The following is a 19,411-nucleotide window of genomic DNA, read 5'->3' on the forward strand; positions in this document are numbered from 1 at the left end:
ATGTCTTCTGTTTTCAACCTTTAGAGCTAGTTTGCTTGTTTATTTATGTGTACCACCTATGTCAACCAACATCTTGCCCCTTCGTCTTTTCTGATCTGATGCATTCCCCACAGTCAGCCTTTCCTTCTCACCCTGTCCCGTAAGTCTTCTCTGAACCAGAGTTGTGGGCAACTTTTTCCGTAACATTCCCCACTTTCTAAACCTCACCAGTCCTTTTCCTTCACCCTTCTTCCTTCCCCTTCAGCCCTTCCACCAGAAGAAGGAGCCACTGTCTCCAAAAGCTTGCACATCTCCTTAACTTTTACATGTGTTTTCTCCTGCCACTGTTTGGTGAGTAGTTTTTATGTCAATCCAGTTATGTTTTCATAACCCACACAGTCCAGTCAGTTCATTGAACGGATTAGATTCCTATTGTCGTCCCTGATCTACCATAATACGAAGCGGGCATCTGAAGCATGCTAACCAGTATGCAACGAACAAGTCTGATAATGTCTTGTCTACTATGTCTGTGACTGGTACGGCTCTTCCCATGTTGTGCACATGTGTGCTGCCATGAGCAAGTATCTATAATGCTCTGATGATGGAAGTGGACACAGTAAGTCAAGGCGTACATTACTGAAACTTGCCATTGATCCTGCAAAAGTTCTGACTTGTGCTTTGACATGTCATTGTACTTTGCAATGCTGACATTGGAGGCATTAGTGAGACCAGTTCCTGGCATCATTTTTGACTGTTGGCCACATGAATCTGTCAGTTAGCAAATTGGTAGTGACATTTGCCCCTGGGTGTTCTAGGTTAAGAATGCTATCAAATGTCACATCTTGGAATCACTGTATAATGTAGGGCCGTGGCCTCTGTCGTTATGTGTCACATCGTATCTTGACCTTGCTTCCTGGAACATCTGTTTGCTCCAGTCTCAATTTTGTTTGCCTATCTGTCAGTAAGTCCTGTAGCTCTTGATCTGTCTCTTGTGCTGTGGCAAGTCCATCATAATTTAGGATGCTGACTAGAATGCAGATTTGTGGAAAATAGTCAGCAACTATGTTCTTTGCATCTCTAGTATGCCATAAGCCTTGGTGAACAGACTGACAAACTCTATGTCCCAGAACTGCCATGGTGAACATTTATCGCTGATGTTGTGGAAGGCCGATGCAATAGGCTTATGGTTTGTGAAAATTGTATCTGGCTGGGCTTCAGTGTAAGAGAAAAAGTGCCTCACATTCTCATATATGACTAACAACTCTCTATTGTATTCACTCGATTTTCTCTGTCTGTGCTGTAGCTGCTGTGAACAAAAACTCGCTAACTTTTGGTGTAGTGCTGCTCCAGTCACAGTCTGGTGGGTGTCTACCACAATATTCAGTGGCACAGATGGGACAGCTCAATGGTCGAATCATCTGTGGTACCAGCAGATATTGGTGGCTTTAGCTTGACCTTGACTGGGGTGTAACAGCTGTCAGTTGGATGTATGCCACTACCGCATCCTCTTATTGGAGTCCATCTGTAACTCTAAGTTCTGTAACTGCATGGTAATCTTTCCAACTATGGTCTGGAGTTCTTCAGCGATGTTCTGTGATTGTCGATAGGCAGTGGCAGTACAGTTCAGCTTTGGCTCCTCCAAGAACTCAGGTACATGTTTATCACCTTCTGCTGTGACTCTGTTAGTGGTCGCTGTTACAGATGCCGTAGCAGCCACCTCCAGTGTGGCATATGGCCTACCAGCTACCTGCAGTAGCTTATCCAACAGTTGTCTCTCATACACTATTAATGTCAACTGCACTTCAGGCAGAAGCTGTTGTCACTAGATTTATAGGAGCATCTTGTTAGATATTATGCTAATATCTACCGTGATCCACAAATGCCTCCAAAATTCCAACAAATTTCTGTCCCAATGTCGCTCCTGGTAAAGAACTTGTGAAAGCATCTGCACAGATAACTTCGTGCAGTGAGTGATTAGTAAAGTCTTCGGCACGGCATATGTTTGTTGGTGAGGTGGGTGTAAAATTACATCAAAAACTGTCATCACTGCTCTCTGGTCCAAATTATCAATTGCCAGCATAAACTGTCTGTGGTCTGTGATTCACTGTCATGTGAAAATATTCTCAAAGATCACAAACCATATGTCAGGTTGTGTGGGTGTAAATGGTGGTGCTTGCAATTGTAGACGTGATGCAGTTGACATGAACTAGTGCAGCCAGCCCATGAAAAAGCTGCAGCACAGGTGTTGGATTTATCCATCATCTATTTGTTCCATTCTTCTCTCATATACACTTTGAATGGTTTATTTATTGAGACATCAAGAGGTTACAATTGCTAAGTAAGTCCTCCCCGAATAACAGCATGCCCTTTATTCCCCTGTTTCAATTTCTCTTTCACAGAGTTTTTCAAATAACTACAAAACTGCTCTAGCACAAGAAGAGCAAACTTCTTCAATAAACCTCATTTCCTTCTATCCCAAACTTTGTTAATCCATAATTTCATACCAGCCTTGTCCATCAAACCCTTGTCATGTACATGAACAGCAACACCTGGCAGTATTCGAGAAGATCTTCGCGTTGCTTTGTGCTTGAAAATTATCATTGGATGAAGTTTAATGCTTTTAGCACAACATGAAAGGACAATAGTGAAGTGCACTTTTTCATGTCCACTTGTTCTTGTAGTTACAGGCACAGCAAATGACAAGGGAGTTTCATCCATATTCACTATTTGGCTTAGTTCACACTGCTTTTCAAGTTCACTGGCCCTGTAGACTGCAACAATGAATTGTAGGTGAGACATTGTTCTGGGTTTGTGACGGCAGTACAGGAAGGAGACACTGTTAGCAACTGTGTGAATCCCCACAAATCATGTTCTTAGTGTATTGTATTCAAACATTATCAATCACCTCGAAGGGAACGATCTATTGATACGTAATCAGCATGGATTCAGAAAACATTGTTCTTGTACAACACAGCTAGCTCTTTATTCGCACGAAGTAATGGCCACATGATTCTGTATTTCTAGATTTCTGGAAAGCCTTTGACACCGTTCCTCACAAGTGACTTCTAATCAAGCTGTGGGCCTATATGGTATTGTCTCAGTTCTGCGACTGGATTCGTGATTTCCTGTCAGTAAGGTCGCAGTTCATATCGACAAATCATCGAGTAAAATTGAAGTGATATCAGGTGTTCCCCAGGGAAGCACCCTGGGACCTCTGCTGTTCCTGATCTATATAAATGACCTGGCTGACAATCTGAGCAGTTCTCTTAGGTTGTTTGCTGTAATTTATCATCTAGTAAGGTCATCCGAAGACCAGTATCAGTTGCAAAACGATTTAGAAAAGATTGCTGTATGGTGTGACAGGTGGCAGTTGACACTAAATAACGAAAAGTGTGAGGTGATCCACATGAGTTCCAAAAGAAATCAGTTGGAATTCGATTACTCAATAAATAGTACAATTCTGAAGGCTGTCAATTCAACTAAGTACCTGGGTGTTAAAATTATGAACAACTTCAGTTGGAAAGACCACATAGATAATATTGTGGGGAAGGTGAGCCAAAGGTTGTGTTGCATTGGCAGGACACTTAGAAGATGCAACAAGTCCACTAAAGAGACAGCTTACACTACACTCGTTCGTCCTCTGTTAGAATATTGCTGCGTGGTGTGGGATCCTTATCAGGTGGGATTGACAGAGGACATCAAAAGGGTGCAAAAAAGGGCAGCTCGTTTTGTATTATCACATAATAGGGGAGAGAGTGTGGCAGATATGATACACGAGTTGGGATGGAAGTCATTAAAGAAAAGACGTTTTTCGTCGTGGCGAGATCTATTTACGAAATTTCAGTCACCAACTTTCTCTTCCGAATGCGAAAATATTTTGTTGAGCCCAACCTACATAGGTAGGAATGATCATCAAAATAAAATAAGAGAAATCAGAGCTCGAACAGAAAGGTTTAGGTGTTCGTTTTTCGGGAGTGGAATGGTAGAGAGAGAGTATGATTGTGGTTCGATGAACCCTCTGCCAAGCACTTAAATCTGAATTGCAGAGTAGTCATGTAGATGTAGATGGTGCACTGCAGCTGCCAGTTGAATCCAGTGTTTCCAGATAGAGATAAGTTTCCCACAGAACTGAATGTATCACCATTTTTAAGACTGGTGGAAATTTTAAATCAAACACTGAACATTTTTATATTAATTTTTAGTATAAGACACACCTGAATTTTGGAGGCAATTTTTCGAAGAAAAATGTATGTCTTGTAGTCCATAAAATATGGCAAATGTGTGCTTCTGTTGAAAAAAGAAAGGAAAGCAGACAAGAAGGGCAGCTACAAGGTGTCATTCATCTACGCAGAAACTTGTATTGAGGAAAGTGTATATTGGAAAAAAGGAATGAGATGGAAGTATGTCAGATCAAACCCTAATAAGTAACAGTTGTCATAGATGTAAGAAAGTGATATGCAATTAAGTGCTGACTTAGAACTATACCAGAGCTTGGCAAAGAACCAGTAACATTGTTTAGACATGTGTTATAATGCACAAAAGTAGGCACAAAATATCTGTGTTGTTTGGGCATTAGTTTAGCAAGAAATCACTTCTCCGCAGTGTGATACTGTGCCCAGAAAAATCACAATTTCCAGTGTTAGACACTCTAGGAAAGACATTATGCTTAATATAAATGCTTATTCTTAAAATTCTGACAGTTTACTCCCCTAGATGAGTCAAAAACCATTTCTTACCACAGGCATCACACATATTACTCATGATGGTAAAATCCAAACAACTCTAGCTTCCACAGAGATGCACTTACAGTAGTTCATCCCAAACAACATGTATGGAAAAGGATGGAGTAAAATTGTACCCTCCATACAATGCCTTCACTTTACAGGCATGTGTGCAGTTAGCTGACATTGGTGTTCTTTTTAATACCAAAACTGAAAAAGGCAAACTGTAGGTAACATTTGATTGTTGCTACAGCTTTTGTAATTCAGTCTTTATGACTTTTCACCACAGAGTCTGAATAATTGCACCACAGAGCCTGAATAATCGAGGGAGTGGATTAAGCTCTTCTGTTTCAATTTCACTATTGTTTAGGTTATGCATCAGTTTTTTTCTTTCAATTTCCTTACACTTTCTAATGAATATTTCACATCTGTCTCTCACTTATTTAAGAGAATACTAAACAAAGCAATTTTTATATTCCAGCTTATTCTGCAAACTTGCTAGTTTGCTAAGATCTCGCCTGGCTGCCTTTGGAGCTGATGTTAGAATATCAGTCAGATGTCTGCAAGTCCTAGTCAAGAGCATTGATGCAAAGTAAGGCTTGGCAAACCTTCACAGAAAATATTAATAAATTTCAAAATATTAGAATACAAAGCTTAAAGATTTACTAAAAATAGATCGTCTTTATATTTCTCATTATGCCACAATAATTTCTGGTTTTGTTCTATAGGTCTCTCGTGAAGAACTGTCCAGAATTCATCCGAACGTCAATGCTTACATTTTTCAATAATGTTGCTGATGATCTTGGACACACAATACAAAACCTGCAGGAAGTAAGTAGTAACAGAATGTTCAAGATGACCTTATAATTTAAAACTGTTGGAACATGAAACTACCATAATCAAACTTACTTTCCTCTTTGTGAAGGGCCGTTATAGTCACCTGCGAGGGACTCACCTGAAGACATCAACTTCATTGTCCTACATTAATGGAGTCGTTCTCCCTGTTCTTACTGCAATGTTTGATCATCTTGCAGCCTGTGAATATGGAAGCGATCTCTTATGTAAGAAAATTTATTTTTTTAAATCAAGTTGATAATTGATAAGGCAGAACAAAGTCACACATACACACATACTTTGCCTGTAAATTCTTCTGCGAGAAATTAAGAGTAACATAATTACTTATTTTATGATTTCTAATGTTTTCTTGCCATGATGGTTTGATTTTGAGGTTCCACTTGAGTTTCTGTTGTTATTTTTGTTCAGAATATTGTGACAGTTAACCTTGTCATCTTCATCAGATGCTTTAAGCAGGACACTGACGTGTGGCCTTTTCTTGGACTTCAACCAAAGTCCAGTCAGCTGTCACTGAGTGCTACTGAAGTGTAATCATGAAATGAGAAACATTAGCTTCACAGTCCAGGCTGCAAATGTTACCAGAATACTATGAATGTCAGTAAACATTATGACCACAGGTGAGGGTTTCAATTTAAACATGGCTTGTGGTCCAGTTCTCAGTCTTTCTGTCCCATTTGTTGAAGCAAGAAACCTCTGAGGAAATGTGTATTTTATAAAGTAAAAACAAGAGGTACAGAAAATCGAATGTACACTGAAGACTGTAGCTAGAAGTATAACTTAGTGTGATCTACCACAGTGGTGTCAAGTCCTCACCAAATTAGACAAAATGCATTGCCAATGGCTTACAGTTTGTATAACATTGGAAGCAGGAGATGCATCTTCATATCTGATTCTGTTGTGCAGAATCCAAGCTATGGAGATCTCCATTGCCCAGAAATTAATTGTGCTACAGGAGATTCTTTGGGCCAGTCATCACTTTTCTCCCGAAGCAAAGAGTGTGCTGCTAAATAGTAACCACTGTTTAAAAGGAACACTTTTTTTCTACCCAATCATCAGATTATTCAACATTTGGAAATTACTTTCCGTCACCTGCTTAGTTCATACATCTGTCTGCTTCCCAAGAGTGAAAGATGAAAGAGTAACAATATATTCAAGAGGACCACACAAAATGCAGTGGCTTGTATTCACTGACAAGTTGAAAATAGCTTGTCAACAATATGTGAGCAACACGTACTTTTGTCCTGATCTCCAAGCAGTTTTTACCACAGATTTATTGTACAAGAGATAAGCTCCCCAGTTCATCAAGCAACTTGAACTGAACTTGTTCAGGATCATTTCTCAATAATGAAGTGAACTATCAGCTTTCAGCATACCAACAGTCTGGGGGAACAACAGTGTTCATCTTATCAATATAATGCAGATAATGAATGAGCTACAGCAATCTAGAATTTTGATAAACTTTCTCTGAATTTAGTCAGACCAAGGCCTCCAGGAAAATGAGTCATTGGACCTGCATGCAAAGGGTGCAGCACACAAGGAGCACTTACTTAGCCCTAATTCCACTGCATCTGATTACATGCCTGATCTGAAAATGAGGAAGTATAATGAGTGGAAAGAAGAGTGTGAAGGAATGCCCAGGCAGAGAGGGGACAAGTACTATAATGTGCAACCTGCTTCTCCCACAAGATCATGGTTTACTATTTACTTATGGCAGATAACATGTAATGTCAGTGTTGAGGATGTGCTTTCTTAGTGAAAACTTCACCATGCACCTCCACAGGATGAGTGTTAGAGGCTCATTGTCTAGTTTGTGCAACTCAACCACAGAAGGTTATCCAAATCAAATGTTATTTACACATGACTGATATTGGTTTCAGTAAGTATTTACTAATAAAATTTTTTGCAACAATTAGATGTACTACATATAAACTTAGTCCTAACTGTATGGTATGTACACCAATCACTACTAAAATTAAATTAAAACGAAAATTCACTTGTAAATAAGAGCATAAAACCCATAAATGTCGGAGATTAAGCAGTGAGCACATTCATATAATACCACTGCCTACAGCATCCAGCAAAGATGACTAGATTAGTTGTCAAAATATTGTGAACAAAAATGGAATTGACAGCTCCGCTGGAGACCTAAAAACATAAAGTCAGTGTTGTATTAATCTCAATAGGCATTAATCTCAATAGACATTTACTTTGAGATGAAGAAGCTTGCACAGGATATGGTAGCATGGAGAGCTGCATCAAACCAGTCTCTGAACTGAATATCATAACAACAACAAGCATTTACATGAAGACATGAGTTATTTGAATGAGGAAGAGTAGAATGGATACATTTCTACTCACCATAAAGATGACACATTGAGCTACAGGCAGGTGCAACAAAAAATACTGTTACACATCATAGCTTTCAGCCAAAGCCTTCTTCAGCAGACAAAACCAACATACATTCACAAAAGCAAGCACACCTTACCCACATGACTGCTACCATCGGCAGCTCTGACCCAAACGTGATTGTCACATGAATAGCAATCTGGATTGGGGCAGGGAAGGGGGAGGGATAGCAGGGTATGGGGGGAGGGGGGGATGGCACTATTTGATGGGGTGTGCAGGTGCTAGAGACTACCAGGCGCAATGTCGGGAGGTGGGAGGGGGGTAATGGAATTTTCTGCTCCCCATTTCCCTCCTCCCAAGGAAAGGAGAAGAGCAGGGAAGGGGATAGGGCAGGTGAATACATTGGCAGAGGGTGGCACACGAAAAGGGTGAGGCAATGTGAAAAGGGAAGAGGTCGTAGGAAGATGAGGTGGAAAGTGTTGGGTGGAGGTTGTGGGGACAGTAGTTTACCATAGGCTGAGATTGGGATAATTTCTGGAGCAGAGAATTTGTTTTAAGGATAACTCCCATCTGAACAGTTCAGAAAAGCTGGCAGTGGAGGGGATGATCCAGATGGCCTGAATTGTGAAGCAGTCATTGAAATCAAGCATGTTATGTTCAGCTGTGTATTGTGCCACAGGGTGGTCTACTTTGTTCTTAGCCACAGTTTGGAGGTGGCTGTTCATCCTGGTGGACAGCTAGTTGGTAGTCTTTCCAGTATAAACGTTTGTGCAACGGTTGCAGCATTTTATATTGGTATAATTACCAACCACTGTCCACCAGAGTAAACAGCCACTGCCAAACTATGGCCAAGAACAAAGTAGACCATCCTGTGGCACAATGCACGGCTGAACATAACATGCTCGATTTCAGAGGCTGCTTCACAACCCTGGCCATCTGGATCCTTCTCTCCACCATCAGCTTTTCTGAACTGTGCAGGTGAAACTTGTACATTAAACAAATTCTCTGCTCCAGAAATTATCCCGACCTCAGCCTGTGGTAACATACTGTCCGTGCACCCTCCACCCAAAAGTTTCTGCCCCCTCGTCCTATCGTCTCCTTCCTTTTCACATTCGGTCACCTTCTTTGTGTGCCACCCTCTGCCAACGCACCCACCCGTCCTTTCACGTCCCCTGCTTGTCTCCTTTTCCACTCCATTCCTTTCCTTTTCCGCTCCCTGTTTTTTTCTGTCGCCCCACACCACAGCTCCCAGTGCTATGCCTGTCACCAGTGGTAGTGGTCATGTTTGTGAGGTGTGCTTGCTAGTGTGAATATTGAAGAAGAAGGCTTTGCAACACTATAATTTGCAACAGTCTTTTTATTGTGCCTGCCTGCATCTCAATGGGTCATCTTTAAGGTGAGTAGTGATCTTCCCTTTTCCTAATATTGTTGATATTCCAAACTAGAGTTGTTAGAAGACTAGAATGTTTATTTAAGGTAAAAGTGCATGTAATTTATGTTTCTGCATGCAGATACCCTGGATGAGTATAATTTTATTCCCAAGAAGTTTCACTGTACATCTTCTTAATTTTCAGTGGATGAAATTCAGGTTGCATCATACAGAATGTTAAGCAGTCTCTACACTCTCGGAATTGATGCAACTCTGACTCATGATAGGTATGTGTGGTAATCATCATTAATCACATTAGGCATAATATGTTGCTTAAAATGGTTGTGCCTCATCAAAAAGTTGTTTTGCAGGAAGTACCTGAAGACTGAACTTGAGAGGCACCGCCCAGCACTTGGTAGCTGCCTTGGTGCCTTCTCTTCTACATTCCCAGTAGCATTCCTTGAGCCTCATCTAAACAAGCATAATCAGTTCTCACTATTAAATCGCATAGCTGACCATTCTTTGGAAGCCCAAGGTAAGTAGTATGTAATTTTCACAGTCACAGATAAAATTGCCTGAAATCTTTATTTGCCAAAATGCTGTAATAACATCTTACAGAAATTCTTAGAAGTATCTTGGGAATTCAGAGATTTAGGAATGAGACATTCTTCTTTAACAAGTTGCCCAGTATGCATCATTTTTTTATAAAGATAACATGCATGCCACTTTACTGCTCCTATAAATAATATTATTGCAGGGTGCTAGTGATTTTAACTGCACTGAAAGTCATCCCAGATTAGTGGTGTCCTTTAGTGACTCAGTACAACTTTCACCATTACCTATTTAACAATTTTCTTCAAATTTCTTTGTAAGTTGTTTGCTTTCAAGTTTATCATCATGTCAAATAAATAATAACATTTTGAAGTTGTTTACATTTTTCAGTTGTGAAACTTAGTTGAAAATATGTAGATTACTCTTATATAGTATTTTATCTGGATGTTTTGTTCGAAATTTGACAGATGTAATGGCCCGAATGGAACAAAGCATGCCTACTCTAGAAACTGTACTCAGTGATGTGGATCAGTTTGTTGAGTCTGACAAGTCACATGCAGATGCTCCACACATAATTGACGTCATTTTGCCTCTTCTTTGTTCATATTTGCCTTTTTGGTGGGCACAGGGACCGGACAATGTTAGTCCAACTGGGGGGTAAGTGTGCTGTCATTATGTGCTAAAGTATTTATGCATGCACTAATACTGGATAAATTTACTGATTTTGCATTTAGTGTTTTTCTCAACCCTGAAACTAGTTCTGCTACAAAACGCATCCCACACACCCATCTACAACCATATACTGCACTGCTGATACTGATGGACTCCAGTCTTTAAGTCAGAGCCACTAGTGATTTAAGCAATTTGTATGCCAGCTCATGTATAGAATGTTCCAGGAGGAATATTCAATATTCAGGGCTATGACAAGAATAATAACTCACCCTCTTTGCTCTATAATTAATAAATCACTTGAAGGAGGCCACTTTTGAGATGCCCTAAAGTACACAGAGGTCAAACCTTTTGTTTAAAAGAGACTCAAGTGACAATATTGGGAACTACCATCAAATCTCTCTTCTTCCAATTTTTTCAAAAGGTTATGAAAAAGTGGTGGTAGTGCAAATTAAAATTTTATATAAAATAGGTAAACATAATTTCAGTGAGTCTATACGACTTTCTAAAAGGCAAAGCACAATAGAGCCCATTAATGAGCTTGTGAAAAAAATTAGTTTCACCTTAGACGAGTTGAGAAGAGTTGTAGGACTATTGTGAGATCTCACAAAACATTGATTGTGTGCGAAAAGAAAGCTGAGTGTGGCCTCAGCAGCCAGAGAGTGTGGTCATGTGTGAGAATTGCATTTTCGTGAATATCTGTGTGTGTGTGTGTGTGTGTGTGTGTGTGTGTGTGTGTGTGTTCTGTCTCTGACGAAGGCCTTGTTGGCCGAAAGCTCATTTTCTGAAAGTCTTTTTGTTGTGCCTAGCTGCCACTGAGCATCCCCACTACATTGTAAGTAGCAACTATTATTCCATCCTGGATTGTCCATTGTTGAAGGAAAGATATGGAATTGGGGGTTGCATTTTAGAGCAGTTTATGTCATACCTCCCAAACAGAAAACAAAGGGTAGTTATATCATCAAGCAAGGGAAATTCCTTCTCTAAAAGGATCATTATTTCATGAGGTGTTCCACAAGGGTCAATTCTCAGTCAAATTCTGCTTCTACTTTACATAAACGACTTGCCACTAAACATAAATTTTTCCCTTATTTTTGTTCGCTGAGGATACTTCCACCCTTGTCAAAAGCATTGTCTGGGAACATATTCTCTCAAGTGTTACAAATCTACCAGAGAGTTTAGAAAACTAGTTCCATCTAAATGAATTGAAACTGAATATTGGAAAAACATTTTTGTTGCAATTTAAAAACTTTGAAGTAAATGAAACCCACATTAATCATACAAAACCAAGAACTGAAAGGAGTGGGCTGCGTAAAAGTTTTAGAAATGCTTCTGGACCAAAATTTATCCTGGTTTTGACTCATAAAGTATTTAGCAAATAAGTTAAACAGCCTGACCTGTGCAGTGAAGACTGTGTCATATTCAACTAGCATGGAGATGAGAATAGTAGTTTACTACAGCTATTTTGAATCAGTTTTAAGGTATGGCATTATTTTTTGTGGTAACACAAGTAAAATTATTAGAATATTAAAGTTACAGAATCAATTGTTACAAATAGGTGTAATGCAAAAACCAAAAGAATTCAGTCACCCACTGTTAATACCCCTGTTTGTACATTTACGAAGTGATTATTGTTGTATACAGCATTATTCATAGACAATAACTTTAAACATCAGTGCAGCTCTAGGAGCAAGAGGAATTTTGTGCTTCCTACACACAGATTATAGCTATATTCGAAACCCCAGAGTATATGTGCATGAAAATCTGCAACATTTTAAAAAAAGAAACAAATCCACAGGATGGAGTAGGGCAACCGAAACAAAAGTTACGAAAGTTCTTAGAGCAGTAATGCTTTTTTTCCGTCAGAAAATATTCTGAATGATAAAGTGAAAATCTGAGCAATCAAGCAAATGGTAGACACAATTTGTTAATTAAGCAAGTAACTGGCTGTAATAAGTATGTTTTTATATTAATGCTACTGTTGTATATTGTTTCTGTAACACATTTGAATTGTAATTGCAGTGTTGGTGAGTCCCCTGTACATTAAATCTATGATTTAATTTATAATGTTATGGGCCAATAAAAATTCTGATTCTTGTGGAACAAAAAGTCTAGAAAACATGATCTCTAAAGGGCATACCTCAAGAACTATAAGCACCTCTTCATTTTTGATACTGTGAAACAAATCTCTTTACAGCAGGCTCTTTGCTTCCCATATTTGCAGGGGTGGTAGCATGGACCAAAACAAAAAAGAAATGTCTGCTAAACATGTACTCTAAAGTGCATACCTTAAGAGCTTGAAGTAATTGTTCTTCTTCACTGGTGTGAAACATTTCTTCTACTGAACAAGTGCTCATAGCTCTTAAGGTATACATTTTAAAGCCTATTTTTACTAGACCTTTTTGTTCAAACAATCATTCCTTTCATATCCCTGAATATTGAGCATTCCTCCTAGGACATCCCATATACTCACTGTGCTGGTTTCATTGTAGAGATGAGTGCAGTAAAGCTAATGGAAGATATGGACACATACAAATTATCCAGTTGCATTCCTGCATTATCCCACAACTTACAAGACCTAAGTGCTAGTTAAACAGCACCAGGCTTTTTGCACCCACCCCCATAGTAACAATTTTGCTCGAATTCCAAAATGCATTTTACCCCCCAAAGCTCCTTCTTTTTTTCCATTCTATCCCTTTGCTTTCTGACCCGTTTCCCAGCTTTATCCCCTGTACATGCTCCTCCTTTTCCATTTATTTTTCTAGCCCCATCGTAACACTTTCCTTCCCATTCTGTGTAGTGTTCCTATGTTAACTTATTCCCCCAAACCCTTCATTCAGTTGACTACCTCCACCTTCACTAGTTCCCCCTCCCCTCCTCCTCCTCTTCCTGCACCTGACAAGGTAAACAATAAAGCGAGGTTTTTACATCAGCTCTGATCTAACAGTCATCCATTGCTCGCTAACCAAAAAACTTTGACCCTACAGGCATGATTCCCTTTGTCCTCACTGTCATTCCTCCTTGCTGCTTGCAGGCTTCTCTAAATTTGATTCTGAATGGTCTCAGCTCCTCTCTTCCCCCTCGCCCCTCCTCCCCCCCCCCCCCCCCCCCCCTCTCCCGCACACTTTGAAGAAAAAAACTGCAGTTCCATAGACAAGACCTTCCATAAGTATTTTGTGTGTATTTTTGTTAGATTTATTGGGGACTGTATCTACTAAACATGATCATGCACCAGCCAAAATAGTTATACAAATTTACAATTTATGTACTTAATTTTCCTTTATTCATAAAGTCTGCAGGTAATAATGTATTTATTATCAACAGACATGTGTTATATTATATGAACAAAACAGTGTAGATCACATTTAAGAATTTGTAATAGCTGGAGTCACCAATTTAGGCCATCAAATTTAAAGCTTAAATACAGACTGTTTCTACCACCAGTTTAGGCAGTTGTGTTGCATTGTAACTGAAAAGATGTGGTCCATACCAGCTGATAATGGTAGCAACAGTCTGGTATTTAATTTTTAAACCTTAAGATGGGTTAAACTGGCTGAAACCAGTCATCACAACTTCTTAAAAAAATAATCTAGACAGTTCTGTTTATATAATATAATCAAACTAGATCACTGACTACTCCTGCAACACAGTGCTGCCTTTCTGTAAACGTTTATAGGATAAGTGAACCTTATATGATTTACAAGGTGAGTTTGAGTGCTTCTCACTGGCACCGTAATTGTAAATGTGTATTAGATTACTTTCCATATGTCAGTTTTTCTCACTTATTAATAACTTTTCTTTGTTTTACAGAGCTCATGTGTCGATGGTGACTAGTGAACATATGAACCAGCTGTTGAAAAATGTTCTGAAATTGATAAAAAAGAATATAGGCAATGAAAGTGCACCTTGGATGATAAGGATAGCAGGTATTTGTTTTATGTTGTGAGATAAGTCCATGGTAATGTTGACCTATCATGTACATTTAAGAAGAGTGACAATTAGACATAATTCATAAATCAGTGTCTACAATTAAACCATAAGCAAAATCTCTCAGAAGAAAACAGAAGAAAAGGTGTTGGAGAAAAAGTATGTGTCAACAAAATGGGAAATTCAATCATAAAACTGAACCAATACCAACAGAAAAAGGAAAGCTACCAAATACCCTCAACTGGACAAAACATAGCAGCTTCTCCAAGTGGGGTAGCAGTGGATGTACGAAATGACCTTGACCTTGAGTATCAGGTTACAGTTCTGGTGGCAGGTTACAGCAAAGGCAGTCGCGTGATTTATCTTCAGGGCCACCTCTCCCTCCCCCCCCCCCCCCCCACTCCCCTCTCCTCCTCCACTTTTCTCTTTGCCAGTCGCATGTCAATGATGTCATACACTGTTGCTCTCAGCCAGTAGCTGTGGGGCTCCACTGCCTGTGGCAGTTTACTCCCACAAATAGGAGTCATTCAAGGTCTGTATGTCATAGAAGAAAGGAGAAGCACTAACAGCAGGGATCGGCCAGCATCTCCCAGCAGAATACGAAGAAGAAGAAGATAGCCTCATTTGAAAGTAAGTAGCTGTCCATCCGTTATTATTACCACCCACCCACACCCCTCTGCCTTGTCCGAATAGGCCTCAGAAGGCCAAATGATGCCAACTGACCGCTGTGTCCTCCTCAGCTGATAAGTGTCACTGGATGTGGATATGGAGGGGCATGTGGTCAGGATACTGTTCTCCCAGTCATTGTCAGCTTTCCTGACTGGAGCTGCTACTTCTCAATCAAGTAGCTCCTCAATTAGCCTCAAAAGGGCTTAATGCATCCCATTTGCCAACAGTGCTCTATAGACCTGAATGGTGACCCAAGCAAGTGCTGACCAAGCCTGACAGCTCTTAACTCCAGTGATCTGATGGGAACCAGTGTTACCACTGTGGCAAGTGTGTTAGCTATTATTATTATTATTATTATTATTATTATTTTCATTTATACTTATGCTTTGTTATTTTTTTTGAGAGTGTGGTATTAGAAAATGGCACCAGATAAGCAGTGAAAAATTATAAAACCTCAGCTTGAAACTCAAAGATTTGCATTATGTACATAAAGTGGTACATGCATATGCACTGAGGAGTATCCATATTGTAAGACACTATGTTATTTACGCTAACTAATTGTGCATCATGATCAGAAAGGGCATTTGTTACTGGGTAAATAGTTTTTTTCCTTGCTTCAACATTATCAGTTAGGGTCCTACGGTGTTTAGTCACCTATGCTGGGAAGTTAATTACTGAGATCAAATTGTAGAATCCAAATAAGTTTTCCAGGTGCAAGTCTTATTTCAGGTGATGCCACATTGGGTGACTTGCGCATTGTTGGTGATGAGATGATGAAGGCAATACAACACGTAGTCTATGGGTGGAGAAAATCCCCAGCTCATCTGGGAATTGAACCTGGGCCCACTGCATCGTAGGCAAGCACATTCCCATTCAACTAAGCAGACGAACAGAATCCTTTAGAAAATCTACATTGAAGTCATCATACACTCTTAACTGCTTGCTGCTGTCTGATAGATAGTGCAGTAAGGAATCCAGATTCCTCATAAACAGTTCAAAATTTCCTAGTGTGAATTAAAAGTGAACTATTTTCCAGTATTAATTCGCAAGCGCACACATCTTTATGCCGTCACTACAAACTCTATTTATCTCAATGGTTTTGAATTTTTGTTCTATCTTAATATACGTAGCAACTCCTCCTTTTCCCATGTTAGTTCTGCATCAGTAAGCTGCTGTTGTGTATGTAAAGTATCTAACCCTGTGGTTACATGGCGCTCAGACAGTCACAGGATGCCTAATGCCTATCTTTTTAGAGCTTTGTAAATTTTCCAAACAGACAAGAAGCTCTTCTACATTATTACTCAACTCTCTTATATTTTGTTGAAAGAAGCTGACCTTACTTTTTTGGTTCTTCTGTCATTTTCACTTCTTTCCAAACAGGGTGTCTCAATCTTAATTCTAATCTAACAGAGGTGCTTCGTATATTATCGGCAAGAAGCTCAGTCAAACCTATTTTTCCTCTGTATGTCCATCTTTTCATTGCTAGTTGCGGGACTCGGAGCTGTTCGATACAGGATGTCAAATTAGACACCTTTCAGCTGTCTAGTTCCCAACCTTACTTTATTTGCCAACCAGTTTCAGCCTTTTATTACACCATCTTCAGTGCCCTTGACTGCAACTGCCAGCAATGTTACCTCTCTACTTATTTGCAAGGTGACAGGAGCTGGGCCTTATCTTTCACTCACCAGTGGACTTATGTCAGGATGGGTGTACAGATAATTTGCATGTGCAAGTGTCCTGTCTTGGTGTGTGCAAACACTGTGATGTCCATATACATTAATTTTTAGTGTTTCGATGTATGGGTGTGTGTCAAACTTACCACAGTGCCAGCAGTATGTTTTTTTTATTTTTTTATTTTGTGGCAGTGTGATGCTTTCTGGATTATGGAGTGTATCTGTGATCTGAGTCTTTCAGTGTAAGTATACATATCTAATTTGTGTATCAAAACAGGGACCAGCAATACTGGCATTAGCAGATTTTTGCTATACAGTGATCACTTCCACCATCATCTGCCAATAGTTGGCAGATGATGATTGAAGTGATCTCTATAGCAAAAATCTACTAATACCAGTATTGCTGGCACCTGTTTTGATCACAATTGAGGTAGAATCTTCCTACAAGTTGGTCAGGGGCCTAAAGATGGCATAATAAAATGCTGAAACTGGTTGCCAAATAAAATAATGTTGGAAACTAGATGGCTCAAAGGTGTTTAATCCTCTCCTATTCAGGTGTAGGCCATGTCCATTATATCCCCATCTCCCAATTGTAGCAACAGGTACTGCACTTCTATCAGATTTCATTTCAGTCAGCAGTAGCTGACAGAGCTCACAGTGTTGTTAACCCAGGGCTGGTCATGAAGCTGCAGGGCCTTCACAAAACTCACACAATATCCTGTAATCATGTAATGTAATTTTTATTGGTAGTGTGATTATGTATTCTAATTTTAACACTCTTAACCGAATGTGATGTCATGATCACATGGTCAATTTATAATGCAGACACTGCAGTTTATAAGCCACAAGAAATGGTTGCTGTCATCCGTCTGTAATCTATGCATATTCCACAGTAGTCTTTTGCAGTCCTTAGTATTCTTGGTTAGTGTGGATGAGGAATGTTGGCAATAAATATTACTATAATTTATTAGGTAAAACACTTTGACATTACAGTATGTAGTCAAATACTATAAATTAATTATGTCATTAATCTGCAAAACTGCTAGTACCAAATTCAAATTTATCTCATGTTAAACAAATAACTCAATGCAACAAGTACATATCTGTGTGTGATGTCGCTATAAGGCTGTTTCTAGTGTATTCGTAAATAAATGCTGGAGGAAAATCCAGTCACAGTACACTGCTAAATGTACACTGTAAAAGCAATTACTCCAGCCAGCATAGTATAGGAATAGGATAGACAAGCAATTTATTTAAGACAAATTAGAAAAGGGCAGATGCTGGAGGCCTACATGTAACTGTCCATACTGTCAGCCAGATGGGAAGACACCTACGTAGTCGCTTGTTGTCGCAAGGTGTCTTGCATTCACAGCTCAGTCATGTGCCAGCTGCCACTGTCTTGCTTATATGTATGTCCTACAGTGTGCAACTGAGGGGAACCGCAGCATTCATGCACTGTCTCTCAATAAACAGGCAGTGATCACAAGCCATCAACTGGCACATATGAGATGCTAACAGTTAGGAGGATCAGAATTACCAGCCTGTGTATCACTTTGACTCAAATAGGTGCATTACAAAGACACTCATGTACGGTAGGTAGGAGGCACCAACAGGAAGCTGCCATGATACTGCTAGAAGCATGTATCCAACCGAAGCACCCAGCAGCAGAGAAGATTACAGCCAGTCTTAAAAAATGATTTAATATATGAATAATACAATTTTCTGGTTGTTGTTGTTGTTGTTGTTGTTGTTGTCTTCAGTCCTGAGACTGGTTTGATGCAGCTGTCCATGCCACTCTATCCTGCGCAAGCTTCTTCATCTCCCAGTACTCACTGCAACCTACATCCTTCTGAATCTGCTTAGTGTATTCATCTCTTGGTCTCCCTCTACGATTTTTACTCTCCACGCTTCCCTCCAATGCTAAATTTGTGATCCCTTGATGCCTCAGAACATGTCGTACCAACGAGCCACTTCTTCTTGTCAAGTTGTGCCACAAACTCCTCTTCTCCCCAATTCTATTCAATACCTCCTCATTACTTATGTGATCTACCCATCTAATTTTCAGCATTCTTCTATAGCACCACATTTCGAAAGCTTCTATTCTCTTCTTGTCCAAACTATTTATCATCCATGTTTCACTTCCATACATGGCTACACTCCATACAAATACTTTCAGAAATGACTTCCTCACATTTAAATCTGTACCTGATTTTAACAAATTTCTCTTCTTCAGAAATGCTTTTCTTGGCATTTCCAGTCTACATTTTATATCCTCTCTACTTCAACCATCATCAGTTATTTTGCTCCCCAAATAGCAAAACTCCTTTACTACTTTAAGTGCCTCATTTCCTAATCTAATTCCCTCAGCATCACCCGACTTAATTCGACTACATTCCATTATCCTCGTTTTGCTTTTGTTGATGTTCATCTTATATCCTCCTTTCAAGACATTGTCCATTTCGTTCAATAGCTCTTCCAAGTCCTTTGCTGTCTCTGACAGAATTACAATGTTATCGGCGAACCTCAATGTTTTTATTTCTTCTCCATGGACTTTAATACCTACTCCGAATTTTTCTTTTGTTTCCTTTATTGCTTGCTCAATATACAGATTGAGTAACATCGGGGACAGGCTACAACCCTGTCTCACTCCC

General features: G+C 39.5%; 1 protein-coding gene across 9 annotated transcripts in view; it reads left to right on the forward strand.

The window, feature by feature from the left end:
• Positions 1-19,411, forward strand: part of LOC126335019 (ryanodine receptor) — a 691,249-nt gene that overhangs the window by 488,708 nt on the left and 183,130 nt on the right. For all 9 annotated transcript variants that reach the window (XM_049997852.1, XM_049997851.1, XM_049997850.1 and 6 more), the window contains 7 exons: positions 5,182-5,292; positions 5,429-5,531; positions 5,626-5,761; positions 9,476-9,557; positions 9,642-9,805; positions 10,290-10,479; positions 14,302-14,417. In XM_049997852.1, coding sequence (XP_049853809.1) covers positions 5,182-5,292; positions 5,429-5,531; positions 5,626-5,761; positions 9,476-9,557; positions 9,642-9,805; positions 10,290-10,479; positions 14,302-14,417 — 902 coding nt within the window. The remainder of the gene's footprint in view (positions 1-5,181; positions 5,293-5,428; positions 5,532-5,625; positions 5,762-9,475; positions 9,558-9,641; positions 9,806-10,289; positions 10,480-14,301; positions 14,418-19,411) is intronic.

The sequence above is a fragment of the Schistocerca gregaria genome, chromosome 2 (genome assembly GCF_023897955.1).
Source record: "Schistocerca gregaria isolate iqSchGreg1 chromosome 2, iqSchGreg1.2, whole genome shotgun sequence".
Taxonomy (NCBI): Eukaryota; Metazoa; Arthropoda; class Insecta; order Orthoptera; family Acrididae; genus Schistocerca; species Schistocerca gregaria.